We start from the raw sequence: 27372 nt of genomic DNA on the forward strand, positions 1-27372 counted from the left end.
TAAATATTGTTTCTTCTGTTTTTTTTTTTTAAATTATGGCCGAATAGGCCCTCGCCACGATCGGCAAGGACTTGCAGGCCTTGGCCAACCACAATGTAAAAAATAAAAGAATATAATAAATCTATGATTTAAACGAAAATTATAAAAATTGTCTAACGTGAGAGCGAGCTAGACCGTGGCGATTTTCGTCTACAACAAATTGAGCATTCAAGGATAAAGAAAGCAGTAAAAGTTTTACTTTGTCTGCGAAAAGAAAATGATAAGTGGGGCTACACGTGAAAAGGCTCAAATAAAATTCGGGACCGGCTCTGCAAAAAAGGGAAAGTGGCTGAGAAGCTGCTCACGAAGCTGGGGAAAATGGTGAGTGGCAGGGAGGGAGTAGTTCATGAAGCGAACCCCCACTTCGAATGATTATTTACTATTTTACCCACCCCAAGAACAGAAGGTTGGACACTGAACAGTAGTCGAAAGAGCTACAATTAGGGATCAGGCTACGAGGATATAGACATCGTCCTGAAGTTTCTAAAATCAGCTTAACGTCTTAAATTGATTAAATTAGTGATATTTATAAAATAAATATTAAAACATTTTTTTAGTAATTTTCCTCAAGAGAGGCCAAACTCAACTATAAATCATTACTAATCAAATGGAAGACCACACCGTAATAATCTACTTTGAGAATGTGTAAGAAGAGGTTTTCTTGCAGACAAGTGTCACGAGCTCAGGGATTCCTTGGCTGCGAAACAGCCCGTGGGGCCCCTAGCGAGCAGTTCAAGCCAGGTCAACCCTTTTTCTCTAGTTGTCCATGGAACATTTAGGCAAATGTTTTTCTCGTATTAGATCATACCATGCCCAACTTGGCTCGAACATCCTTTGTATCGAGCGATAGCAAACTACATTAGGCATCATAACCGGTTTCAGTTTGCCATGATCTCATCGGGATAGCGGCATCGCCTCCAAACCATTTTGTACATGGGAGACCAAATATGCCTTCAAAGCTCCTAAGGGATGTATTCTATCTAATCCTAAAATTCCTAACACAAACCGTCCTGACACCACTCCTAGGGACCCAGTTGACTCTCATCCTCTGCATTGCTCATCCATTATGTTTGACACTAACAAGCATCACTTCAAGGTTTACGAGTGTGGCAGGGCCAGACGACACCAGTTGTTCAATCCCCCGCATTGTTCAAGGGACATGAAACTCCTGGCCCATGTCATTCTCCCCCACTCATTTTCACAACGCCCACGTTGCGGGTTCTGTCGCTTCCTTGCGCCTTTTCCTACCATCAACTCTAATGGAGGCGCGCGCTCACCCAACAGAACTATTTTTGTTCAACGTCTATAGCTTCTTTTCTTTTCTTTTTGTTTTGATGGTGGTTCAGGTTTTGTGGGTCACTCCTGCGAATCAGTGTGGCACTTATGGCCGACTGACTTTTTTGTTCAACAGCACCATTTTGTAGTCACTATCGCTTTCATAGTATGGCGCCTTGGCCAATTGCCTTTTTTGTTTAGCAGCACCATTTTTCACCCTCATAGGCATTTTCTTTTCTCTCTTTTGTGTTAACTAACCAATGGAGGGTTTTTCCTTATTTAAACATGGTAGATGACCTATCTTGAGATTCGCCGAATTCAATCCAGGAACGTTTCCCATTTCAGTGAAGAGCCGGTTTCTTCCCGTGCCTCCATTGGCATCCTAGAAGCAAGTAGAGAGTCGCACATTGTCCGAGCCTTTTTTTTTTTTTTTTTTGTGTTGGCTTCGGCGATTCACTCTCCATACTCGTAGGACCGGGAAGACCACAAGTTTCATCCGATTCATAGACTTACTGGAGGGATTCCCGCTTTGATACCATTTGTCACGGGCTTAGGGATTCCTTGGCCGTGGAACAGCCCGTGGGGCACCCAGAGAGCCGCTCGGGCCAGCTAGCTCTTTTTCTCTAGTCGTCCATGGAACACTCATGCGAATATCTTTATCGTATCGGGTCATACCATGCCCAACTTGGCTCGGACATCCTTTGTATAGAGCGATAACATATTACATTAAGCATTATAACTGGTTTCGGCCTACCATGACCTCATTAAGAGAGCAGTATCAGCTCCCGACCGGTTTGTACACGAAAGGCCAAATCTACCTTCAGAGCTTTTAAGGGATGCATTCTATATAATCATAGAACTCCCAGCACCAATCGTCCTGACATCACTTTTAGGGACCAGGTTGACTCTTATCCTCTACATCGCTCATTCACTACGTTTGACACCAACAAGCATCATTTCAAAATTTACGAGTGTAAAAAAGCTCGACGACACCAATCGTTCGATCTCTCATATCGTTCGAGGGACACAAAACGCCCGCCCGCGTGACAAGCCCGCACGATCCGAGCATGCTTGTACACACAAAAGAATTTAGTACGAGATTCCTTTGCTTGTGATATGAGGGCAAGACCCAAATGCATGCCGACAAATTACCTGACATGCACGTTCGGAAACGTGTCGTTTTCTTTTGTCTTAAAAGGGGCGCGGCCCCGGGGGGGAAGGGGGAGGGCGAGGGCGAGGGGGAGGGGGGCGGGGTTGGGGGAAGCCATTCGACCATAAAAATAAAATAAAATAAACGCCAGAATCGGTTTGAGTTTAGTGGACCAGATCGATGCAATGATTCAGTGTGGGGGACGGTGTCTGTCACGTGACGACGTCAGGTCAGCATTAATTGATTTTATCGTGTAATTTGATGCATAACTTATTCGATTAAAAGAATAAGCTGCACTTAATAAGAACGTATTTCATGGAAATATTTAGTAACAATGAAAACTAAAACTACTAATATCACATATCTAAGTTCATTATTTAAACAAATAATGAACTTAGGCTGTCATAGTATCAATATTAATTGCAGCTTATTATTTATTTTTGACAGCTTTTGTTGAATTAAAATGAAAGTAGTTTTCTGAAAAAATAAAATGACCCGCTACATTGAGGAAAATTGCGTGCCCACCGTACATTCAACCTGAAAGTAGCCGAGGATATCATATAGACACCTTAGGAAAAAAAAAATAGTTGTAATGAATAACTAAATGTAATTTAAAAAATAATTAGTTATAATACGGGCTGGCTTAATGTAGGCCGAAAAGGCGTAACTTATGATGAGAGGGTCCGTGCCCCGAAACTCTATATAAAGGCTCAAGTCCCTTATCTAACCCTCTAACGCATAAATTATAATGTGCCTTTTCGTTCTGACGATGGTTTCTCATTTGGCTAGCGTTGCAAGAGGGAATAGAGGGGAAGAAATTGGGTTTCCGATTCATCGCCGTTCCGCGTTTAATTTCGACGGATTCTATTCAAGGTGCACGCATTCTTCTCCTTTATGTGTATAGCGTTTCTGATTCTGGTTAAACGATTATTGGGCGTATAACGTTTGTGGCCTTACACGGTGCTCATTTGAGTATCATTTTTTTTTTTCGAGTATTTAAGTGACATAAATTCTAAAAAAATGTTCACTTGTAGTGGAAGCAAATAAGACAAAAGAGGAGAACCCAAGCATTTTTCAGCCTTTACTTAACGTTTTCCACCCAGGTATCGCATTAATTTTTGTGCCCGGTGATCTTATCCCAACCAAGGCGACCAATAATCCTAAGGAGCGAACATCGCCAGATATGTGGGGAAAAATCAAACCGAGAGCCGATGATCCATTTCGAGCCTTAAAAGAGAATTACTGAAATTCTTTATAAGGTTGAATTGCCTGGTGATTATGGTGTTTCGACAACATTGAATGTCTCCTTCTATGATCAGAATGAGCCTGACTTGAGGACAAGTGTTTTTCAATTGGGAGAGGAATAATGAAGGACTATTTCAAGAGGACTAAGTCTTGTCCAGTACTTAATGTAGAATTGCTAGGGTGATGAATTTAACTCTCCCGGCAGAATTTTAAGATTCACTCTCGTCCCTACTTTGTTGAGGATTTCGAATTCCAATCTGGTCTCATAATATATGCTTAGAAAGTTATATGTGTTTAGCTTCTAATGCATCAAATTTCTTGCTATTTGGAGTCTTTGGGAGAAAGTTATGCTTAATTTATACGAGAACCGAGTCTTTGAGTCTTTGCATTATTGGTCGAGACAGTTTTCTTAAATTCTTCTTTCTTCTTGCTCCTACAAACATCGGATTTCGATTTTTTCTTTTCGTTTTCTGCGCACAGTTGTTGGTTCCGAAGGAAGAAAACAAAGTCTCTCGGTGGAGAGACCAACAGAGCCGTTCGAGTTAGCACAATTGTTTTATGTCAAAAAGATCATTAGGGTTATCTCTAGAATTATCTCCTATGTTAGAAATATTTCATAATTCTGTTGGTTCTCTTTATATCACTCAAAATTGCGCATATATCTAGATTGATTTGTTATCTCAGATAGCCATCTAATAAAGTCTATAGATAGGCCCATGTTTTATAGATATCAGAATATACAAAAATTCTCTAATTTTGTTTTCCGCTTTATTCTTACTTATGCACTTTTTTTAGGCCTTTCATCCTTATTTCTCCTTCAATTATTAAGCAATTCACTCTGACAAACTCATTAGACGCACTTAGCTGATTATGATCATCTAAAATCAATCGAGGAATTTCAGAACAATAGAGGAATTTCAGAACAATATCCAAATTCTAACTAATTTTGCACATGGAAGATCCACATTTATAACACAATAATTTATTCAATGCCATGGCGCTGATGAAAGCAAAAATTCATGTGAAGCACGAACATTTGACTAATTATCTTGTGCCTAATGACTTCCCATGGCTAAGTGATTCCATCTAATCTTAGTAATCAGATGTCGCTTTTTAAAGTCTGATCTATTTGACCATATGATTTGTCCTTGGAGGCAATGCAAGGAGGCATATAGGGAGGAGGTGGCCTCATACTCGTCTCTTCCGTATCCCCATTTGTCACGATAAAAGCGGTGTTCATTCCCCAACTCATATGTCGGTCTATATGACAATGCCAATACCACACCCCTGCCATATTCGAAGTTAAAAAGTTAGTCGTGGAATTCTTTTTCCGATACAATAAAAAAAAAATGGTATTTTGATCCAGATACATTAAATTGCACAAAAAAAAGAAAGAACATGGCATGAGAAATACCTGTATTATTTGCCCTGAATCTAATTGCAACCCATCCTCTTTTAGGAACTCCAAATGTATTGACTTTCGGCGGGTCGACCAAATTGTACACTCGAGGATCAGCCTCGTTGTTGAAATTTCCTAAGCCGACCCCAACGACGTAGAAGCTATAGCCATGCATGTGCATCGGATGATATTCCGATCCGGACAACAGATTAGTCCCTTGAAAAACTATCTCTACCGTCTCGTTGTAATTCAGAACTTTCACGGCTGTCCCTTCAGCAGCCTCCTCAAGACTGGTCGGCAAATCGTCTCCCGTGAAGTTGTACATAACTGGAGGAAAATCTGGAAAATCAGTGGTGTATCCTCCGCTGATGTTTCTGCATATTAATGGCAAAAGGATGTGCTTCTCATGATCGTCACGTAATCTCAACGTGAAAATATCGAATCAGTAAGGGAGAGAGCGATGAACCTGTAATAAGCTTGCAGCACATCCACAGATGGGTCCACCCAACTTATGTTGTTCAGGGTCGTGGCAATCTTGGAATCCCCGAAATAACACGAATCATCTGGGCATGGCACGTCGTTCATGGAAGCCGTGATGAACATCCTCGTCGTCACGTTGCGAGGGACGTCCACGGGATGTTCTTCAGATGCTAAACTTCTCAGTTGATGGGCGAAACTCGCTGCAGCACTATAGTCATGATAAAATGGGAGGGTTTCATTGGGGTAACTTGGTGGGGACGTCAGGCTGAAGTTCCCTTTATACTTGATGATAGCAGTGGCTACAACGTGGGGAAATTTGGTGAAAACCATGTCTTCACTCGAGAACCTTTGAGCGGCTATGTAATACCTTCCCGGAGATTGATTCGCCGTAACTAATACGTCCATTGTCTATCCAGGTTCTATCATTAGATATGAAACAACAATTGGTTTCGTGTATGCTCCGTCCATCCCGACTAGTGTCATGTTGTGATTGGCGATGTAGACAAACATTTCTGAACCGATCACTGCATTGACTATACGAAAGAGATAGGTCTTGCCATAATCAACATAAAAGTGAGGAGTGGTTTCTGTAAAATTGATAGCATGAAAAAACAATATATTAGACCTCGCATATGACAAATATGTGGAAAAGCCATAATCCATTAACCTAGACAATTCAATGCTTAATCATACACATCTATGTAATTCAAAGTACTCGAAGTGTAAACATTTCAAAGGATGTTACCTTCACCTCATGGTCTGCATTCCTATGCAATGTCCAAAGAGAAAGAAAAAGTAAAAAAAAAAAGAAGATTATGAGAGTATAAATGTACCGTTGGAGCATGGAACAAAATCTCCAAACTGTCCGTTGATCATGTAGCCACTTGCACGAGGTACATTAGGACTGCCTATAGACAATTCCATCTCCAAGGCTTTATTTAGAGAAGCTCCTTCGTTATACTAAGAACCTGCAAATGACGAAAGGGAGAATGGGAAAACAAAATTACTTTAATCATTCTAGTAATTTGGTCTTCACTATACTATAATAATGACTTGAAAGACATAACAGCACTGCATCCCTAGCCTCTGAAAGAGCCCTATGAAAGAAATCTTTAGAGTACGTACCGAGCGTGATTATATGCTCTCCATCTGGTGCCGGGAATGGGAATATTGATCCTTCACGTGGTCGAACAACAATAGCACCATGCACGGTAGATCTTGTCCACTCATTGTGGGCATGCCACCAGACAGTTCCTTCTTCGTCGGTTAAACTCACTTCATAAGTAAAATTTGTTCCCGGTGGAATAGCGCATTAAGTAATATACTCCGGGCCATCCGACCATGGATTTCGCGGTTGCTTCACCCCGTGCCTGCAAATCAGTTAAATTCATCACATATAAGTGAGCCCTGCAAGCTAGACAATTTTCGGTTGCACTTCAATCAATCTTTTTTTAAGGAAAACTTTAGAAAACCGAACTAAATTAAACCCACTAATGAGCACCACCACAGATGTCTAGAAGTACCTCAGCATATAACTTGCTGATAAGGTTACATTTTAGTATAAGTTGAGATAACAGTTTCACTTCGTTTTAGAAAGTTAGAAGAAGAAGAAGAAGATGGACGGATCAAAGTACCAGTGAAGAGTGACCCCGTATAGCCCTTGATTATGAACATTCACGTACATAAGATCGCCTCTTTGAGCGCGAATGGTCGGCCCGGGAAGGCTGTCATTCACCACTAAAATTGTCGTGGTTGTACAATTCCTCGTGACGTTGATTTCTCTCAGCTGCGGAGAAGAAAAATAAAAAAAGACGAACTTCACGCCATCACTATATAATGCACCACCCGTATAAAAAGGAAGCAGACATTGTGAGGCATAATATATTTGGGAGCTGTCCGCGGCCAGCTCCTCCATTTAGTCACCGGCGGATTGGCCAACACTGCGTCAAAGTTGATCACTGCTGCGCAACCTAAACGACAAGAAGTGCTCAACCTAGAACCACAGACATAAATTTTGAGGTACTACTTACCACGAAGTCGTAGTAGCGGACGCTGTTAGCTTGAGCTCCGAGGACCACACCTCCAAGAAAAAGTAAGATCGCAGCAGCGAGGTAAATGTTGGAGGGTGATTTGGCCATGCTCATCATCATCACTACTTTCTTTCCGTCTGTCTCTCTTTCCGTTCGCTCTCTTCTTATTAACGAAAGATCAATTGGAGTTAGCTAACAGTCAACAAGAAAATGCTACTGACAGATATTCAACAAGATCTGAAAGTCGGACGAGCATTAAAAATTGATTCCTCCATTCCTCGGATGGTTATGGTGTCAGTACAATACTTCAATAATTCTTTTCTGGAAGTGGAAGTGAAGCTATTCAGTAAATCGACAAACGTGCACGGCGATTTTATTTTCGCGTGAGACCCATCATTTTTGTTAAATATGTCTTGAATTTTATGTACTCGGTTTGGTTCATCACCTGACCCGACATATTTTTTTAGCGGCCCAAAAGTGGAGAAAAAATTGAGATATAGTTCGTGACGCAGAAAGTTGGGCTGATAGGCCTAACTCGGAGCAAGCAAACAAATCTCTATAGCGGTATGAATAGATCTTTATGGGAGTTCGGGGGCAATGCCCACGAGAATTTTTTTTTTTTGGCTCTATTTATACTGTGGCTAGGGTGTTTTTCGTTTAGATAGAGGGTTTTCCTTACATGAGAGACTTGTGAGTCGTGTGCTTTTGTTCGATCAATAAGACCGAACACTTCTGTAATCTGTACTCTCTTTGATTATATTGAAATCTTGTTTTGCCTCGTCCGTGAGCATAGATCACCTTGATAGAACCACGTAAATCCTTGTGTTCTGTGTTTGCTTTTCGCATTTGTGACAACAATTTTCATTCGTAAATACGTCTGGAATATTTCTCTCCTGGAAATATGCATTGTTTTCTTATCTCGCTTCAGCATTGTTGTAAATTTTATTGGGGTTTTATTATCTCTAAGCTCAGCCACCAAAGACCGCCCCTCGCCACCACGACCGCCTGAACGCTTGGCCCACCGCAACCGACAACTCATGGAGGAACACGACCACCGTCGCGAATGGCCGTGAAGATCCCACTAAGAAAGCTCGGCCCCTTTTCTATCACTCTCCTACCCTAATCTCTCTCTCAGTAGCACCGCCACCTAAATGGCCTCGCTCCGAGGTTGTCCTGGCATCAATTGTGACCACGGCTCAACGGTCCCCTTCCCCCAATCGCACCCCCTCCCCCCTTCCCCGGACGAGGTCTATGGTGGTCCTCACAGAGGCTGCCGAGGTCGCGACGGCCGCTGTCACGGAGAGCAAGAGAGAGAGAGAGAGTTTGCGGTTGGAAGCAGGGAGGACCGAGGGAGGGAGAGAGGGAGTGAGCACGACCTTCAGGGGGAGAGTGGACAGTGTTGCTGGAGCAATCCGAGGTGGCGAGAGTGGCTTGGGCGGAGCGATGAGAGGCTGACGGCAAGAATGGTTGGTGCCAGTCGTGTAAATTGAGGAGACGTACTTGGATGGATGGGTGAATAGGGTTTTTTTATGTGAGTTTTTAATATGGAGAGTATTTTGATCCATTTAGTGAGACTGAAAAATGAAACTTACAATTTCCTAAACAGAGGTATGTATTTGGAAGGGAACAGTATATAAAAAAAATCCTAAACCTATTGTATCGATGCCAATTAATTCGTAAATCTTTTAATTATTAAAAAAAACTAAAATATCAAAATATTATTAAAAAATTATCTAATTTAGCATTGGTCATGCCTCGTAGAAAGACCGGTGTCCACGTCGGTGATTTTCGGATAAAATTAATCGGATGGACTCAATTGGAACAAATGTAAAAGATTTAAAATTAAATTGGTACAATTGAAAGATTTAGCACTAACTTGGCACTATACATTTTTCGTATTTGGAATCAAGGTGAAAAGGGTATTAATTTTCCGAATACTTATCCTCTCACCCCTTGGCATTCAAGGTGAAAGCAAAAAATTCAATTATCATGCTTGATTCGGAAGGCTTCTTGTATCGGCGCTTGATGTGACTATCTTTTAAATTTTCTCTGTAACTTTAAACAAAGGAAAACAGAAGAAAAGAAAAAAAAGAAAAAGAATTAATAAAAATGTTATTAAAAATTATCCACGTCAATGCCGGTCATGCCACGTAGGATGGTCGACTTCCAAGCCGGTAATTTCCTGTCAAAATCGGCCGGACTTAATTGTTTAGGACACAGTTGTCAAAATTAAAATGTGTATAACCAAATTGGCAAAACTACAATAGATTTAGCACTTTTTGGACAATTTTTCCTACTACTTCAAGAATTTTCGGTCCACTAAATCTTGTTACTCTCAGAGTCATCCAAAAACTGTTATACTAGCAAAGCCCTTCAAAGATAAGCTCATTTTTCCATATCCTTTTAGTAATAATGATCATCGGTGTAAAAACCTTAACCAAGCCAATGCACGCAGAAGGGCGTTTTACATGCATCCATACATAAGCTAGAACATTTCCGTTCTAAACTACAATTTTCACTTTCGTTTCTACATTATGTATTTTAGTTTAATAAATTCATTGGGCACATTTTGCTATTTGTGATCGTCTTAATCAATCAAGGAATTCCTGAACAATATCCAATTTTGCTATTTGTGCGTGGGAGATCCACATGTTATAAGGCAGTAATTTAGTCAATTCGATGGCGCCGACCAAAGCGAAACGTCATGGGAACACTTACTTAGTACCCGGTGCCTAATGACTTCAAATGGGTAAGTGATTTGTACCTAATCTTAGTAATTATATGCCACTATTTAAATTCTGATGTATTTCACCAAATAGTTTGTCCTTTGGAGGCAATGCAACGTGGTGGCCTCATACTTGTCCCTTCCGTATCCCCGTTCTTCACTGCAAAAGCCGCGCTCATTCCCCAACTCATATGTCGGTCTATATCGCAATGCCAATACCACATGCCTGCCCCATTCGAAGTTAAAATGTTAATCGCGGAATTCTTTTTCTGATACAAAAGAGGTATTTTGGTCCGAGATAAGTTAAATTACACCAAAAAGAAAGAAAAGCGAAGGAGAAATACCTGGATTATTTGCCCTGAATCTAATTGCGACCCACCCTCTTTTAGGAACTCCAAATGTGTTGACTTGAGGCGGGTCGACCAGGTTGTACACTTGGGGATCGGTCTCGTTGTCGAAATTCCCCAAGCTGAGCCCGACGACGTAAAAGCTATATCCATGCAGATGCATCGGATGATATTCCGATCCGGCCAACAAATTTGTCCCTTGAAAAACTATCTCTGCCGTCTCATTGTAATTCACAACTTTCACGGCTGTCCCTTCGGTAGCCTCCGAGAGACTGCTCGGCAAATCATGTCCCGTGAAGATAAACATAAGCGGAGGAAAATCTGGAAAATCACTGGCGTATGCTCCATTGATGTTTCTGCATGTCAATGGGCAAAGATGCGTTACTCATAATCCTCATGTAGTCCTAACTTGAAAATAGTTGTTTGTGGCATGTTGTGATAAAAAGTCGGGGGAAGGCAAAAAAAAACCAAATTACTAGTAGGCCTGTCAAACGGATGGATCGGGTTGGGTTGAGTTTGGGTTATATCAAGAATTATCCGACCCATATTATCCATTTAACCCGTTTTGACCCATTTCCGTGCAATACTACTTATAATCGACCCAACCTTAGATAAAAATAATAATAATAAATAACTCATACCCCACCCGACCCAACCCATACCTAGCTCATACCCGACCCATATTACTAAAACACTTTAATATCAATGTCAATTTAGAAAAAAAAATATTTCTTAAAAAATTTAAAAGATATATATTGCTAAAACGCTGTGGATAATTTTTAAAAAAAAATTACAATTCTCTTCGACATTTTTATATATTCTCTTTTTTTTCCTTTTGTTTTTTTTTTCTTCTACATCCGGCGAGCGTCGCTGGAGATCAGCGGCGACTGGTGGCGATTCCTTTTTTTTTTTCTTCTACGTCCGGCGAGGGTCGCCGGAGATCGATGGCGACTGGCGGTGATCGGCGATGATTGTCGATAGGCGGCAAATTCACTCGGAAGAGAGATGAACCTGTAATAAGCTTGCAGCACATCCACAGATGAGTCCACCCAACTTATGTTATTTAGACTTGTGGCGATTTTGGAATCGCCCAAATAACACGAATCGTCCGGGCATGGCAATTCATTCATGGAAGCTGTGATGAACATCCTCGTCGTCACGTTGCGAGGGACGTCCACGGGATGTTCTGCAGATGCTAAACTTCTCAGTTGTCATGAGAAACTCCCTGCAGCATTATAGTCGTGATAAAATGGCAGTGTATGATTGGGGTAACTTGGCGGAGATGTCAGGTTGAAATTCCCTTTGTACGGGATGATAGCAGTAGCGACAACGTGGGCAAATTTGGAGAATTCCTTGTATTCACTTGCAAATCTTTGAGCAGCCATGTAGTACCTTCCCGGGGATTGATTTGCCCTAACCAATACGTCCATCGTTTGTCTGAGTTCTATCATTAGATACGAAATGACTATTGGTTTCGTGCATGCTCCATCTATGCCGACTACGGTTATGTTGTGATGGGCGATGGAGACGAATATTTCTGAACCGACCACTGCATTGACTATACAGAGGAGATATGTCTCGCCATAATCAACATAAAAGTGATGAGTGGTTTCTGTAAATTGAATAGCATGAATAAACAGCATTAGTCGTTGTATATGACAAATTTGTGGTAATACCATAATCCATTTAATCGAGACAATTCAGTGCTTAATCTCCAAATTGTACCATTGGAGCATGGAACAAAATCTCCAGATTGTCCATTGATCATGTAACCAGTTGCACGCGGTACATTATGACTGCCTATAGACAATTCCATCTTTAAGGTTTTATTTAGAGAAGTTCCTTCGTTATACCAGGAACCTGCAAATGATTGGAAAAAAATGGGAAAATCAAGTTACATTAATCATTCTAGTTAGGGAACTTGATCTTCACTATGATATAAGCAGGTGTATGACTTCGAAGACCTAACAGCACTCCCTAGCTTCTAGGTTTATGTCCAAATAAGTCCTATAAGAAATCCTCAGAGCACGTACCGATCACGATTAGATGTTCTCCGTCTGGTGGGAATGGGAAAATTGATCCTTCACGTGGTCGAAAAACAATAGCACCATGCACAATAGATCTTGTCCACTCACTGTGCGCATGCCACCATACTGTTCCTTCTTCATCAATTAAAGTCATTTCATAAGTAAAATTTGTTCCCGTTGAAATAGCGCATTGAGTGATATACTCTGAGCCATCTGGCCATGGATTTCCCGATTGCTTTACCCCGTGCTTGCAAATCAATTAAATTCATCATGTATAAGTGAACTTCACGAACTAGACAATTTTTGGTTGCATTAATAGACAAACTTTAATGTCTTTCTCGGACATTTTCAAGATGAAACATTGTTTCGTCATCAAGTACATAATTATTCGATTTTCAGCGTGTTTTGTCGGCCAAGTTGTGCAAATATATCAATCAATCTTTTTCCAAGCGAAACTCAAAAAACTGAGCTGAATTAAACCCACTAATGATCACCACCACAGATAGAGATGGCAAAATGGGTCAAGAACTCATATTCTAACCATATTTAAGAGTGTTGATCATAAATAGATTGCTTAACAAACTTAAATGGTCATAAACGGGTCACTAACAATTTAATGGGTCTTAAATGAGTTTTAAGTGGGTCATAAATTGGTTAACTAACTATCTTAAAAATTGATATTCTTATTTTTTTTATTTCAATTTTTTTAATAATAAAATTGTCCACAATGCTTTAGTAGTATTTTTTTTTTTTTACTAATTCACAATTTTTGTTAAATGAGATTAAACGTGGAATTATTTTAATAATACGGATCGGGTCGGGTATGGGTTGGGTTAGGTATGAATCATTAAATTTGTACTATATAAAAATGAGTCAAAACAGCTTAAATGAGTCAATATGGATCGACCCAAACCCGATCTAACCCACCTGTTTAACACCTTTAGCCACAGATAACTATAAGTACATTAGCATATAACTTGCTGATACGGTTATTGTTTTGCATAATTTGAAATACAGCATCACAAGCTAACAATGAGAGAGCAGAAAAGAGTTGGAAGGAGAAGATGGACAGATCAAAGTACCAGCAAAGAGTGACCCCCGTATAATCCTTGATTATACACATTCACATACACAAGGTCGCCTTTTTTTCGCATGAATGGTTGGCCAGGGAAGGCTGTCATTCACCACTAAAATTGTTGTGGTTGTACAATTCCTCGTGACATTGATTTCTCCTAGCTGCGGAGAAGAAGAAAAGGACGATTGACGTCATACCATTACTACAAAATGCACCACCCGTATAAAAGAAAATGACATCGTAAGGTACAGGACTGTCCAAAAAAAAAAAAAAAAAAACATAGTTACTGGCATGTGCTCAACATTGATGGTGATGCGAGATTTGATGATTGGTTGTTGTATAAGCTTTGATGCTACAACAGATCCATTTTTGGAAAATGGGCCAGTCTTTGCAAAAAGTATCAAGTTGATTTACATTTCAGATTTTCTTGTTTTATTTGCTCTGTCGGATTTGCATATTTATCTTGAAATTATGTGCTTATTTTGCCCTATGAAATGAAAATTTTCATACCGATAAAAAAAAAAAAAAGAAGGTATAGGGCTATCCAAATAGGTGCGATTTCAATCTCGATGATTGTGTACGCACATGTTACCAACCAATCAAATTTCTATATGGTCCCCAAATTTCAGATTGTTTTGGGTATACAACATTCATGATCGACCTAGTGATGGTCCACAACCAAACCTTGAAAAAGAAGGAAGAAAACAACTCGCTATCATAGAAATTGCATAAGCACTAGACTGGGTTCCACATGCTCTGGAAACAGACAGTCGTATTTGCATATCAAGCATTCTAGCACGAAAAAAAAAAACTCAACCTAAACAACAGGAACTGCACGACCATAGACATAAACTTTGAGTTACCACGAAGTCGTAATAGTGGACGCTGTTCGCTTGAGCTCCAAGGACGACATTTCCAAGGAAAAATAAGATCGCAGCGAGGTCGATGTTGGAGGATGATTAGCCATGCTAATGATCTGTACTTCTTCTCTCTCTGTCTCTCTTTCCTTTCGCTCTCTTCTTTTTAACGAACGATCATCAATTGGAGTTAGCTAACAGTCAACAACTAAATGCTACGTACAGGTATGCAACAGCATCAGAACGTCGGACGAGCATTTCAATTTGATTCCCACCATTCCACTTATGAAGGACCTCCCTCGGACGGTTATGGTGTCATTACTTTGTTTTGCCGGAATTTCTCTCACGATGAAATATCTTTCATTGAAAGTCGTTCTTCGACTTTTAATTAAAAAGGGGACAGGGTCTTGCGCCAACTCCGGTCAGGAAGTATCACAGGCAGATAAACAATAACCAATTCGACTAGAATAAGAGAATGTACAAACGCATATCATATCGTGCCATAATTTAATCGACAATAAGATTTGGTAGTACAGACTAGATAAGTTAACCGAATGTTAACAAAATATGTTGAAATTTAATCGACGATACGGCCCGAGAACACAAAGGCTTATGTCGGAATTTAATGAAAACGACACAGCATCATACACGTCGGAATTTAATCGACGATACAAATCTGAAAGCTGCAGTACGAAAGATAAAGTGCGATGTAGAAAAGTAAAGATAAATTTGTTTCATTGTTGTGGGGGGTTTCTCTAGTTGACGACTGATGGTATTTATAATGGTTTCGAGGAATTTCTTCAAACGGTTGCTATAGTTTGTCGTTGGAAGCAGGGAGGGCCGAGAGAGAGTGAGTGAGCACGACCCTTAGGAAGGAGAGAGGACAGTGTTGCTGGAGCAATCCCAGGCGGCGAGAGCGGCGCTGATGCAGCGATGGGAGGCGATGGGGGAATGGAGGCTGACGTCAAGAATGGTTGGTGTCAGTCGTGTGAATTGAGGAGATGGACTTGGATGGGTGGGTGAACAGGGTTTTTCTATGTGGGCTTTTGACATGGGAGAGTATTGTGGTCACTCTAGCGAGAACCGAAATATGAAAATTACAAAAGAGCTGCTACCATGATAGTAATAATTTCTAATCTTATGATTTTTCAATTAACGAGTATTTCATACAAAACACGCAGTGATGGTGTATGGATCTATGGTCGAAATAACCGACAGATCTTGTCAAACCGTCATGAAAGCGTTTCCCAAATTACAATTTTCAAAATTGAGGTATATATTCGGAATTAAGGTAGATTCAATTATATTAGATCCAATTTATTATTTTTTCGCCTTCTCGACTCCCATTAAGTGCCCTTCTCTTCATTTTAAAGCTAACTAACTTCAGCTTTCTGCGGCTCTCTTCATATCAATGCTTATGCGTTTCAAAGGTCTATCTTGATTGCGAACGGTGACGACGTGACCGGAAAGGGAAGGAACGTCTTTCCTATGACACATTAATTGTAGGCTGAATTCGGCTATTGGAAGGGAATTGTGAATAATTTTCCTTCTATTACATACCTAAAGGTCTAACAAGAGATTGGCTACAGTTAGGTGAGAGGCCTTGTGTTCTCTGAAGCTTCCCACTTGGTGTCCTTGTATTACTTGTTGTTGAAGGAGGCTTAGACCATAAGTTGTCTTCTCCCTCTTCGGATTCAACTCAAAGCCAACATTAGTCGTATAATCGCGCATTTGTAAAAGACGCACCCTTTTCGTACATTACTTTGGTAAAAAGGTATTATGAAATTATATTGCAAACGAAAAAAAAATCATGTTTCGACATTTGACTTTTAAGCATCTCTATTGTATTTATTGGTTAAGGTATTTAGTCTTTTGTAATGAATAAGATATAGAGCCCTCCGTCACCATCAAATATTGGTAATCGGAAAATTGTCCAAAAAAGTCTTAGACCTATTATACTTTTGTCAATTTAGTCCTAGACCTTTTAATTTTGTCAATTAAATCGTAAACTTTTTCACCTTTTGCCAATTGAGTTTATCTAGCCAATTTGGTAAAAAATCGCTGAAGGCACGATCGACGCCGACGTGTATAATTTTTAGTAATGTTTCAATATTTTCCTTTTTCCTTTTTTTTCTTTTTCGTTGTTTTTTTTTTAATCAACTGATGATGAGTGTCACCTGGCCCTCGCCGACCACCGGGCGAGGGTCGCCTAGCCATCGCCGGCCACTAGCAAGGGCCGCAATGCCTTGCCGGCCGCAGCGACGATTACTCAGATACGTGGATGTGATTACCCATTCACTCATAAACCATCAAATCAAGAATTATTAACATCGCTTGTGAAATAGGCTATAATTGCTCTAATTTTTAATTCTTTTTCTTTCTTAGGAAATGCACTGTTTTGCTAAGAGGATCAATCTGTTCTTAACATTGGTGTCTTCTAGCCCATTCAATTGATCAATAAAAGCAGCCCAAGAACACATACTTTGAGATGTCCCCAGAAGATTTTAGCTTGTACAGTGCTCCAAAATCGCTATTTCAAGAAAATTATACGATGCATAGGCCGTGAAAAAATTTATTTTGGCTTTTTGACCCCATATTGTAGGGTGGATCTCGAAAGTTACGAAAGAAAGATCTCCCTCCAAGCCATACATACGACTTTCATCAAATACGGCTTTCCACATAATTCAATATGTATCCATGAGATTGAGTATGGAATTATGCTTGCTCACTTGAAATCGATTCATTTGCTAATGGAGAATAAATCGACCCAAATTAAACAGAGGCTCTTGATCCTGGGAAGGACGTTTTTTATTTTGATTGAAAATATGACGTAGCAGAAAGAAACACGGTGCTAATGCACAGGGCTATATAAGAGCATAACCAATATAGCACCGAAGCAAACAAGAAAAAGAAAGCACAGCTCGAAGGAACAGTGGGAAGAACTCTGGTTTAAATCCCCTATTTACCTCCTTTGCATTTTCTGAAAATGCTGGCTTGTTCACCTAATTTGGAACGCAAAGCCATTACAAATTAACCAGGAGCTTATTAGCACATTTAACAATTTCACTCTTGTAAATGACTTTACCTGCTGATCAGCTCAAAAAGAAATCATGTTGGCTTTGATTACTGCACGCTAATGACTAACTTGACGGCTTTCTATTACCACGTACGTAATTTACTACGATCTGCTATCAAATTTGGTTTGTGTCACCGACGAAACCGGCGGTTTCTTTCAGGGCGATGTTTGATGTATCCGTGCAGGGAGGCAGGTAGGAAGGGGGCGGCCGCATACTTGTCTCCTCAGTATCGCCGTTTAGTACTATGAAAGTGGTGCTCATACCCCAACTCATATGTCGATCTATATGGCAATGCCAATACCATACGCCTGTGATCGATTAATCCCACGAATTACATTAGGTAAGGATATCAAATTGTTAGATAATGAGGTAGGGAACGAGCATGAGAAGGTGCGTTTATACCTGGGTTATTTGCTGTGAATCTGATCGTAATCCATCCCTTTTTGGGCACCGCAAACGTGTTGACTTTAGGCGGGTCGATCAGGTTGTACCCTTGAGGATCGGTCTCGTTGTCGAAGTTTCCAAAGCCAGATCCGACGACATAGAAACTGTACCCGTGCAAATGCATAGGATGGGTTTCCGAACCTTTCAGCAGATTTGTCCCTTGAAATATTATCTCCACGGTCTCGTTGAAATTCAAGACTTTCACCTTTGTCCCTTCAGCAGCCACCGCAAGACTGGTCGATAAATCGTCCCCCGTGAAGTTGTACAAACTCGGAGGCAAATTAGGAAAGTCTGGGGTGTATACACCACTGATGTTTCTGCATGTGTACGTCTGAGATGTTATTCATTACTTTTTATGTAGTTTATCTTCATTTCTAATGAAACAACTACCTGTAAATCAAGTGTCAGCAAAACAAAACATCTTAATCTAGGACATGGAAATTCTTGAGATGTATGAACTGAGAATGTAATTTCATATGTAGATGCAAATCTGAGAAATTTAGGGTACCTGTAGTAGGCAAGTAGCACATCAGTAGAAGGATTCACCCAACTTATGTTACTCAAACTCGTGGCGATTTTGCTGTCACCCGCTGCACACGAATCGTTTGCACATAATAGCTCGTTCAAGGAAGCTGTTATGAACATCCTTGTGCTTATGTTCTGAGGCACACTTATGGGATACTCTTCATTTGCTAAACTTTTGAGTTGGGCTATGAAATTTGCTGCCGCAAAATAGTCATAAAAACTTGGAAGGGTGTCGCTTGGGAATATCGGTGGTGATGTGAGACTGTAGTTTCCCCTGTATTGGAGAATGGCGGTGACATTGATGTGCGAAAATGCGGTGACTTCTGTGTCCTCGCTCGAATACCGTCGAGCGGCCATGTAATACCTTCTGAGGGACTGATCGGTCGTTAGCAAGACGTCCATCGTTTGTCCAGGACTAATTGTTATGTATGAAGTTACCACCGGCTTTGTGTATGCTCCGTCCATTCCGACAACAGTCATGTTGTGCTTGGCGATGGAGAAAAAGTGATCCGCGCTGACTGCCGCATTCACTATTCGAAGGAGATAGGTCTTGCCATAGTCGACGAACAAATGGTATGTTGATTCTATGAAACCGATACTATCTTAATCAAGTCGGTATATACCATTGGAGTCACCGGACAAAAGCGATATGAAAATTTTCTTACTAGAATCCATGAAGGAACCAGAAATAACATACCTTTGGAGCATGGAACGAAATCTCCAAACTGTCCATTAATCGTGTAGCCAGTTGCTCGTGGTACATCGCTACCCGCCGCTAAATCCTCGTTCAATACTTCGTTAAGCTTTTCTTCGTCGTACCAAGAACCTACGAACCATCACAAAGATCGATGGCTTAAGTAATACAACTTAATTGTAATTTAACCCTTTGTAATTAGCGCAATCTCACTTGAAAATGGTACATTGGTCCTCTTTTGAGTTACAACAAATGCGTTACGGTTAAGGTGGAAGCTTGAAGTAACGATCCCAATAAGAAATGAATGCATAAATTAGATCTGAATACGAAGGATTCACGTGATTAGTTTTGGTAACGACGCTTGTGCTTGGAAAGTTCCACGCAACAAGCGGGCCCACGCCTGATTGAAAGTTTAATACCACCTGTTGATCGTGAAGAATTCCACCAGTTTATATGTAGGATGATTTTGACCAAAAAAAATATGTATGATGATTCTACTATTTCAGGCCGAGAGAATCGGATTTTTGCCGATAGTGAAAGATTTTTGAAAGAGTTGGTATATATAAAAAAAAATTGTGGGTTGAAAATTAATAGTCACGCTCAATTTCTCGATAACTTGTTGACAACTAACCGACACTTTTAAAAGATTACTAACTCATTTGTCAATTTGCAAATTACCAACTTTTTTTATCTTTTACTAACTTTGAATCGTTTTTCTTGCCAATACCGTAGATTTATTAAGTCTTGTATGTATTTATCAATTTTTATTTGAGTGACTTATCAACTCTTTTTCCATTTAAATTATCAACCTTTTTTTTTGTTACCAACTCTCCTTTTAGTTACTTGCCAATGTTTTACTAGTTTTTTGTTTTTTTTGTATCAACTATTGTTATCGTTTACCACTTATGTTGGTCTTTGCAAATGACTTAAGTTTACTAACTCATAAATGAATTTACCAATGTTAATTTGTGTACCTTACCGGCTTTTTAATGATTAGGTTACCAATAATTTTTTTTTATTAACACTTATTTGAGTTACCAGCCAGCTATATATTTTTTTGTTTGCTTAAATTTACCAAATTCCATATTGAGTTACAAATCTTTATTTGCCGTACATACAATTCGTTAAATTTATTAACTCTTTTAATAATTTATCAACCTTAATTAAAGTGATAACAAATAGGAAAAGTATAAAAAAAGTCCTAAACCTATTGCATTTTAGTCCTAAACATTTTAATGGGACCAATTTTGTCCTAAACCTTCTTAGTATTGATACTAATTGAGTACATCTAGCAAATTTTGATCAAATATTGCTGACGTGGACGACAACCATTCTACATAGCATCGTCGGCGCTAACGTGAACACTTTGAATAATATTTTCATAATTTTTTGAATTTTTGTTTATAACTTTTTTGGTTTTTTCTATTTCTTTATTTTCTGTTCTTTAGATTTTTTTTTTTGGGCTGAGGGCCAATGAGGACTTCGCAGCCCTCACCCATAGCCGGCGACCCTTGTCAACCAAAAAAGAGAAATTAAAATTAAAATACTATGCCAATCGTATCTCGTATGACAGTCAACGTCCACATTAGCGATTTTCGGTCAAAATTAGCCGGATAGACTCAATTACTACCGATACAATAGGTTTAGGACTTTTTTGGTGCTTTTCCCCGACTACAAACCTTTTTTTTTCTTTTGGTTGGGTAAAAAAAACTGTTCTTATATTAACTAACAAGCTAGTTGTATAACTCTTCCTTTTGAGTAAGTGACTGGCAATTAATTCATTTTATTTTCAAATTACCAACTTCTCTTATCTCTGAGAAAATAAAAAAACTTATCTTATCTTTTACAACACAAATTTACCAATTATTATACCACCCCGTTTATTTGATTGACTTACCAATTTTTCTCCAAACAAGTTATCAACTCTCACTTGAGTTGTTTACTGGCGTTTATTTGTCTTCTTTATATTACCAATTAATTTTGGGTTACCAATGCTTATTTGAGTTAGTTAGCAATGCCTATTCATTTTTTTACCACTTCACTCCTGCCAAAAATATCAATGTTTTCTAGAACTTATCAGCTATTACCTACTTTTCTCAAGTAATTAAGGTATTAATTAATCTTGCATTACGAACTTTTATTGAACATAGTTACCAACATATACTTGTTCTATTTGATTATCAACTTCTTTTATCCAAAAAACTTCTTCTATCTTCTTTACCAACTTCCATTTGCTATTCTTACCAGCTAGTTTTAGGATTTAGTAACCTTAATTAGAGCGACTTAACAACTGCTTTCCATATATGTTAGTAATTATTTTTGGTTATTAAATATTACATGAGTTGCTTACATTTGTTTTTCTTTCTAAATTTTACGACTTTTCTATTGAGTCTCCACTTTTATTTACCATACTTACACACTGTTTTTACAATTAAGTTAGTAACTCGTTAGGCATTGCTAACTCTTAAGTCAGTTACTAACGTTTATTTCGTTCTTTTTAAATTATCAATTTCTCTTATCACTAATAAAAAAGCTTCTCTTATTATTTAGTTACATTTCTTACCAACGGCTTCAAATATTGACTATAATATGAAATAATCAACAGTTATCTGAGTTGATTTACCAAAATTTTCCTGATTAAGTAACCCATTCTATAAGCTAGTAAAAAGAACCAAATAGACGTTGATAACTAACTCAAATTGGACCTGATAATTCAGAATAGTTAATAAATTGAGATAAGTTCATAAATCATTAAAACTAAAGCTAGTAATTTCATATAAGAGCTAGTAAGATAATGGCATAGTTAAGAAAGGCAATAAAATGCGGTAAAAGATAAGACAATTTGGTAATTAAAAGAAGAATACACTTACTAAGTAACTTGAATAAAAGTTTTCAACTCACAATATGTTGCTAATTTAATTCAAGAAAGGTTAGCAATTTCGGAAAAGGCTTGGTAAGGAGAAATGGAAATAAAAATTTGCAAACGAGATAAAAAGTTGTTAAATTTTTTAAAAAAATGAAATATTAGTGAGTAGTTTAAATAATACATGGTATTCGAATACTAAGTGGTAACTCGATGGTGGAAAAATTGATCAGTCACTCCAATTTGAGTTAGCAATCTCTAAAAAGAGTAAGTTAACAAAGTAACACATTAGCAAACAGAAAAAAGAGCATTCCCCCCTCAGTGGATACCTTTCAACAAGATAGCGGAAAAACATAATTTTCAAAAAGCGTTTCGCGTGATCATGATTACCATAAAGAATAAAATAATTCTCCCTTCTACGTGAAGTGCAAGAATGCTGTGATTGCAGCAAGAATTAATTACAGGAAAGAACCTCTCATTCTATTCGGCAGAAGGACATCAAAAATGCCATAAGTTTGGGTATGGCGCTCACTTTGATTCCAAAATCTTTTTTGGATCACTTAAATATCAATTTTTTTTTAAAAAAATAATTATTTGATGCTGATATTTTTTTATTTAATAACCTAAATCTATGTTCTACCCAAAAAAAAAAAAAACTGATCCTACGTGCCCAGTTAGGCAAAAAAACAGCTAAACATTAAAAATATTTAAAAATTAAGAGATATATAAATACAAGCTAAAACAAAAATAAAAGAAAGTTGAAAAAAGGTTGGACTTGCAGCGGTGAGGGCTATCCTTTTTTTTTTTTAGTTTAATTTAATATTCAAAAATTAATTCACGTGGACTGAATTTTTCAAAGAATTTACCACGTGGAGTCCATGTGGACTGATTTTTTAAACAATTTGCTATGTGAACTCCACGTTGGACTGACTTTTTTAAAAAATTTGCCACGTAAAATTAAAAAAGTGTTAACAAATGACACGCAATCGGTTTGGCGGGAATCTCTCATCGTTGACACTTAAGTGATCGTCTTTCTTTGATTTGGCACTTGAGTAAGCTGGCGAAAAATTTGTATACTAAAATGAGCGCCGTACACAAACTTTGACACTTTGAATGTCCTTTATCCCATTCTATTCAGCACGCGGTCATTTCTTTGCTTTTTTATTTTACATACCTTAATGAGACTCCGAAGCCTAAAAAACTCTAAACCCTAGCCATCCTTTGGAAATTGACAAATTTCTCTCACTCTAAACCGCATTTGCTCTTTTAAAATTTGTACTATCATTTTCGAAAATAAAATTTGACTTATTCAATGTCTCTGACTTTCTTTTCGGTCAACACAGGAAACTTCGAAAAGGAATAAATAGATAAAGAAACCAACATCCCAAAAATTCCACATTTTAATAGCAGCCCAGTACCCGCTAACATTTTATATTGTTTTCTTTTTCTTCATATCTTAGTTTCTCAGCAACTGACTTTTCTATTGGAATTGAAAATCCCCATCTCTAGTCGACTGGTCTTGAAATTGGCGTGTAGGGTACAAATTGGTCGAAGAAGTTAGGCTGTTAAAGAATAATATGGGGAGCACAGTTAGTATCTTAATTAACAAAAATAAATTTCTGAAGCTCATACCAAGCACAATGATGTCTTCTTCATCTGGCTCGGGGAAAGGGAAGCTCGACCCTTCACTCGGTAGGATGACTATCGCACCATGAACTGTAGCTCTCGTCCAATCACTGTGAGCATGCCACCAAAGAGTCCCTTCCTCTTCCGTGAAATTCACTTCATACGTGAAATTTGTTTGTGGTTGGATCGGACATTGAGTAATGTATTCGGGTCCATCAGACCATGGATTTCTTGGTTGTTTCACCCCATGCCTGAAAAGTAAACTAGGTTTATTAATTAATCATGCCCCTCCTGAGTTAAACATGTTTTGCTTCAGAACTAGATATGTATTTGCAAATGGTTGCTTAGCAGCCCAAAGAAAGAACACCACTTGGAGAGAGAAGCAACGTACAAGTCGAGCTGACTAAATGGCTATTGACTAGGAAAAAAAAAACTGACCATTGACCCACCTCTTTGTCTTAATAGTCCATATATATATAGGAATCAACGGAAAAATGAAAAACCTAGAAACTTACTGACACAGACTTATTCAAAAATCACCAATGGTGGTGTAGTTTTTTCTTTACACAAGCAGTTTATAAATTAGACACATAACTATATTTTGTGCAAATAACTATCCTTACATAATCTGAAGACTGCTTTGTAAAATTGGAAAAGGAACTTTCACTTTCGTTAAAGGGAAAAATAGACTCTATTCCCTGTGTATGGTATGAATTCTCGAATTAGTTCATGTAATATCAACTAATTGATTTACTAGGGCGTCGTACAAAAGTAATAATGTTAGTTCCAGTTTATAAGTTAGTCTTGGGCATTGTACGTTAAAAACATGATAATATAATGTTTGTTTGACAGACTATCTTTCTGGGGTTTCGCATCTGTGGCGGTCTGCACTTCCCGCGTATCGCAGAGACAAATAGAATTGAACATTACATTAACAAAGGCTAAAAAACCATTGAAAGTTGATAATAAGAATGGTGGACAGAGGCGTCATACGTAGGAAGCAGTCCGAGGACATACAGGCCGGTAGTTAAATAACCTTGATGAACTAAGAAAGTTCATGCTTGCATTTTTACTGGTAGGTGAGACAAAAACGTCCGACGACTTTGAGAGAAGAAAAGGACTTCTGTCTGGACAAAGAATTCAGCTATTTGGAAGCTTGTGAAATATCCCACAAACCTTATGAATAGTTCAATTCAAGCCATTGACTTATACATGTATTTTTAACCTAGAACAGCTACGCAATTCATAAGCCGGAAATCCACCAACTCTCGGATGAATTGCCACAACTGTGAAGTTGACTATGATCATTAAATATTAATGCAACGTGATCACGTTATTCTGATAGTCTAAATATATCTATTTGTCATTTAGCTGTGTATTATAAATTTATGAACTAAAAAAAAAGGGATTAACTGATCATCCTAGAGATTAGTTGAAGCTCGTGTGGCCTCATCATCTTATTTTTACGTGGGGAATTTCATCCAGAGAAGTTCATCATTAAGATCTGCCTCAAGTGATGTATTTGTGATATCAATAGTTCAATTGAAATATTTCGTCTGTTGTACTTTTAAATGCGACTTGAATGGACCAACATCCAACAACCCAAACACCACGGTTGGATTTGTACTGTTCTTTGTTCTTGATTACTCTTGCCAGATTGATATGTGCAGCATAGTTTTTCATTCCACCCTTTCCCGGGAGTCGATGATTAGGGTACAACGATCTTGTTCCACTTGCCGTTTGTTGTTGTTTGCTCATTCTCGTCGCCATTTCAGTGGAATGACAAGAGAAGAAAATAATCGAGCTAAAACCACCAAGTACGAGTGAGACAAGCGCGCATGCCAGGGGAACACAGAGAGGAAAGAGATGGAAAGACGTTCGATGAAATGAAATTACCAGTGAAGCGTGACGCCGTAGTCTCCTTGATTATGAACATGGACGAAAACGAGGTCGCCTTTGCGAACACGAATCACCGGCCCTGGAAAACTGCCATTAACTGTCAAAAGGGACATGGTGGTGCAATTCCTCGTGATGTTTGTTTCCCTCAGCTGCAAGGAAAATAAAAATCATTCAAGATCAGAAATACTGAGACAAAAAAAAAAAGTAAAAGAAGAAACAAAAGAGCACGATCTAACTTCAGTCGAGAAACCGACCAAAACGATACATATATCCCGAAATAAAATAGACCCGGTGCATGCATGCGTAGTTGTCAAGAAGTCCATAGAATATTTTGAACAATTTATAATGAAAGATGACCTTTCAGGAACTACACAAGGTAGTCCCACAGATACTAATTCTTGTCTTTTTCCCTGAGACACAAGCAACTAGAAAACTCTCCTGCATGCGTTGGTTTTATGATCGTCGACGCAAAACTTCGCACAAAGAGCACGTTTCACCACGGGATTGATGAACGAAAAGTACTTACGACGAAGTCGTGGTGATGAACAGCGGCTCGAGCCAGGAGGAGGACATTGGCAAGAAGAAAGAGAATCGTGGGATGAAGAGAAATGGTGGGGGAGAAAGAGAATACGATCGCCATCTTCATGCGGGTTCGTCGACACACGCTCGTGGGCTCGCGCTTTATAAGGGAACGGTGGAAGGAGGAGAGACGACCGTTCGAGCCGCGGTCGGGTCACGTGCGCAGCGGACAGTCGAGCCCGAGGAACTACAGGTGACTCCGGAACTTCTGGTGGGCATTGGTCTTCGGTCGGCGCAGCCCTAAAAATGGAACGGTGTGGGTCTGGTTTTCAATTTTAGGCATTTGTGTGGGGGCCCAGTGACAGTGAACTTGAAGAATATGATTGGCGTTCATGTCCTTTTCTCTATAGTTAACCAATATGAAATCTCCATTTGCTAGGATCCGAACAATTACGTGATATGAAGAGCTTATACCATGAAAAAATTTCAATTTTAGGTCCAGTCATAATTAAACGTTTAAACATTTTTTTGTCTCATAAAGAAATCTTAACTTTCGATCTAATCCCAATTATACCTTAAACTTTTTTTATCTCATAAAAAAACCACCAGCTTTTACATGAGTCCTAAATATGCCCCCATTAATCCTCTGTCTAAAATTTCTCTTAACAACCAAGAGGTGGAAAACTCCCGAACGTGAGTTGTTTGAGTGTCTCGAGTGGGAGCTCTCCGATCGCAATGGATAAGAGACTACCGACCACAAGTGATTGAAGACCGAGTACAAAATCAAAAATCCTCAATCGAGACGGAAGGAAGACTCTTTTAAGAGTAAGTGCAATTAAAGAAAGCCAACCCCTTAATTGTCCTTATTTTTTCCAAATTTTTTAATTAATAAAATGTCATTTGGGCTGACTTGAAAATTCATCCCCAAAAGACGTCTTTTTCTACATGAAATTAAAAAAAAAAACTAAAGTAACGATGTGAAAATACAACATCAGCAAGGGTAATTTTGAACGGAAGGTTAACAAAAGCAGATATGAGACTCATGTAAAAGTTGGTTCTTTTTTATGAGATTAAAA

The 27372-nt window shown here is 38.8% G+C and overlaps 1 protein-coding gene and 2 pseudogenes across 1 annotated transcript; all 3 read right to left on the reverse strand.

The window, feature by feature from the left end:
* Positions 1-4808: 4808 nt before the first annotated feature.
* On the reverse strand, positions 4809-7759 carry LOC115726220 (annotated as a pseudogene).
* A 2636-nt stretch (positions 7760-10395) lies between these two features.
* LOC115737190 lies at positions 10396-14751 on the reverse strand (annotated as a pseudogene).
* A 3089-nt stretch (positions 14752-17840) lies between these two features.
* Positions 17841-26435, reverse strand: LOC115726137 (putative laccase-9). Its single transcript, XM_030655920.2, has 7 exons — positions 26304-26435; positions 25775-25926; positions 23885-24129; positions 19393-19521; positions 18679-19279; positions 18129-18487; positions 17841-18034 (listed from the first exon to the last, which is right to left on the reverse strand). Exons 1-7 carry the CDS (start codon positions 26421-26423, stop codon positions 17841-17843), a joined length of 1800 nt encoding a protein of 599 aa, XP_030511780.1. The 5' UTR covers positions 26424-26435.
* Between the last annotated feature and the right edge of the window lie 937 nt (positions 26436-27372).

Source organism: Rhodamnia argentea, chromosome 2, assembly GCF_020921035.1.
Source record: "Rhodamnia argentea isolate NSW1041297 chromosome 2, ASM2092103v1, whole genome shotgun sequence".
Classification (NCBI taxonomy): domain Eukaryota; kingdom Viridiplantae; phylum Streptophyta; class Magnoliopsida; order Myrtales; family Myrtaceae; genus Rhodamnia; species Rhodamnia argentea.

What these genes read in the sequence shown, in the direction of transcription:
- LOC115726137 (XM_030655920.2), bottom strand. Translation starts at nt 26,423, where the DNA reads ATGAAGATGGCGATCGTATTCTCTTTCTCCCCCACCATTTCTCTTCAT. An exon ending in AGAAGACATCATTGTGCTTG is followed by an intron (nt 19,522 to 23,884) that starts GTATGAGCTTCA and finishes GATGGTTCGTAG; the next exon opens with GTTCTTGGTACGACGAAGAA. An exon ending in GTGCTACTTGCCTACTACAG is followed by an intron (nt 18,488 to 18,678) that starts GTACCCTAAATT and finishes GTACACATGCAG; the next exon opens with AAACATCAGTGGTGTATACA.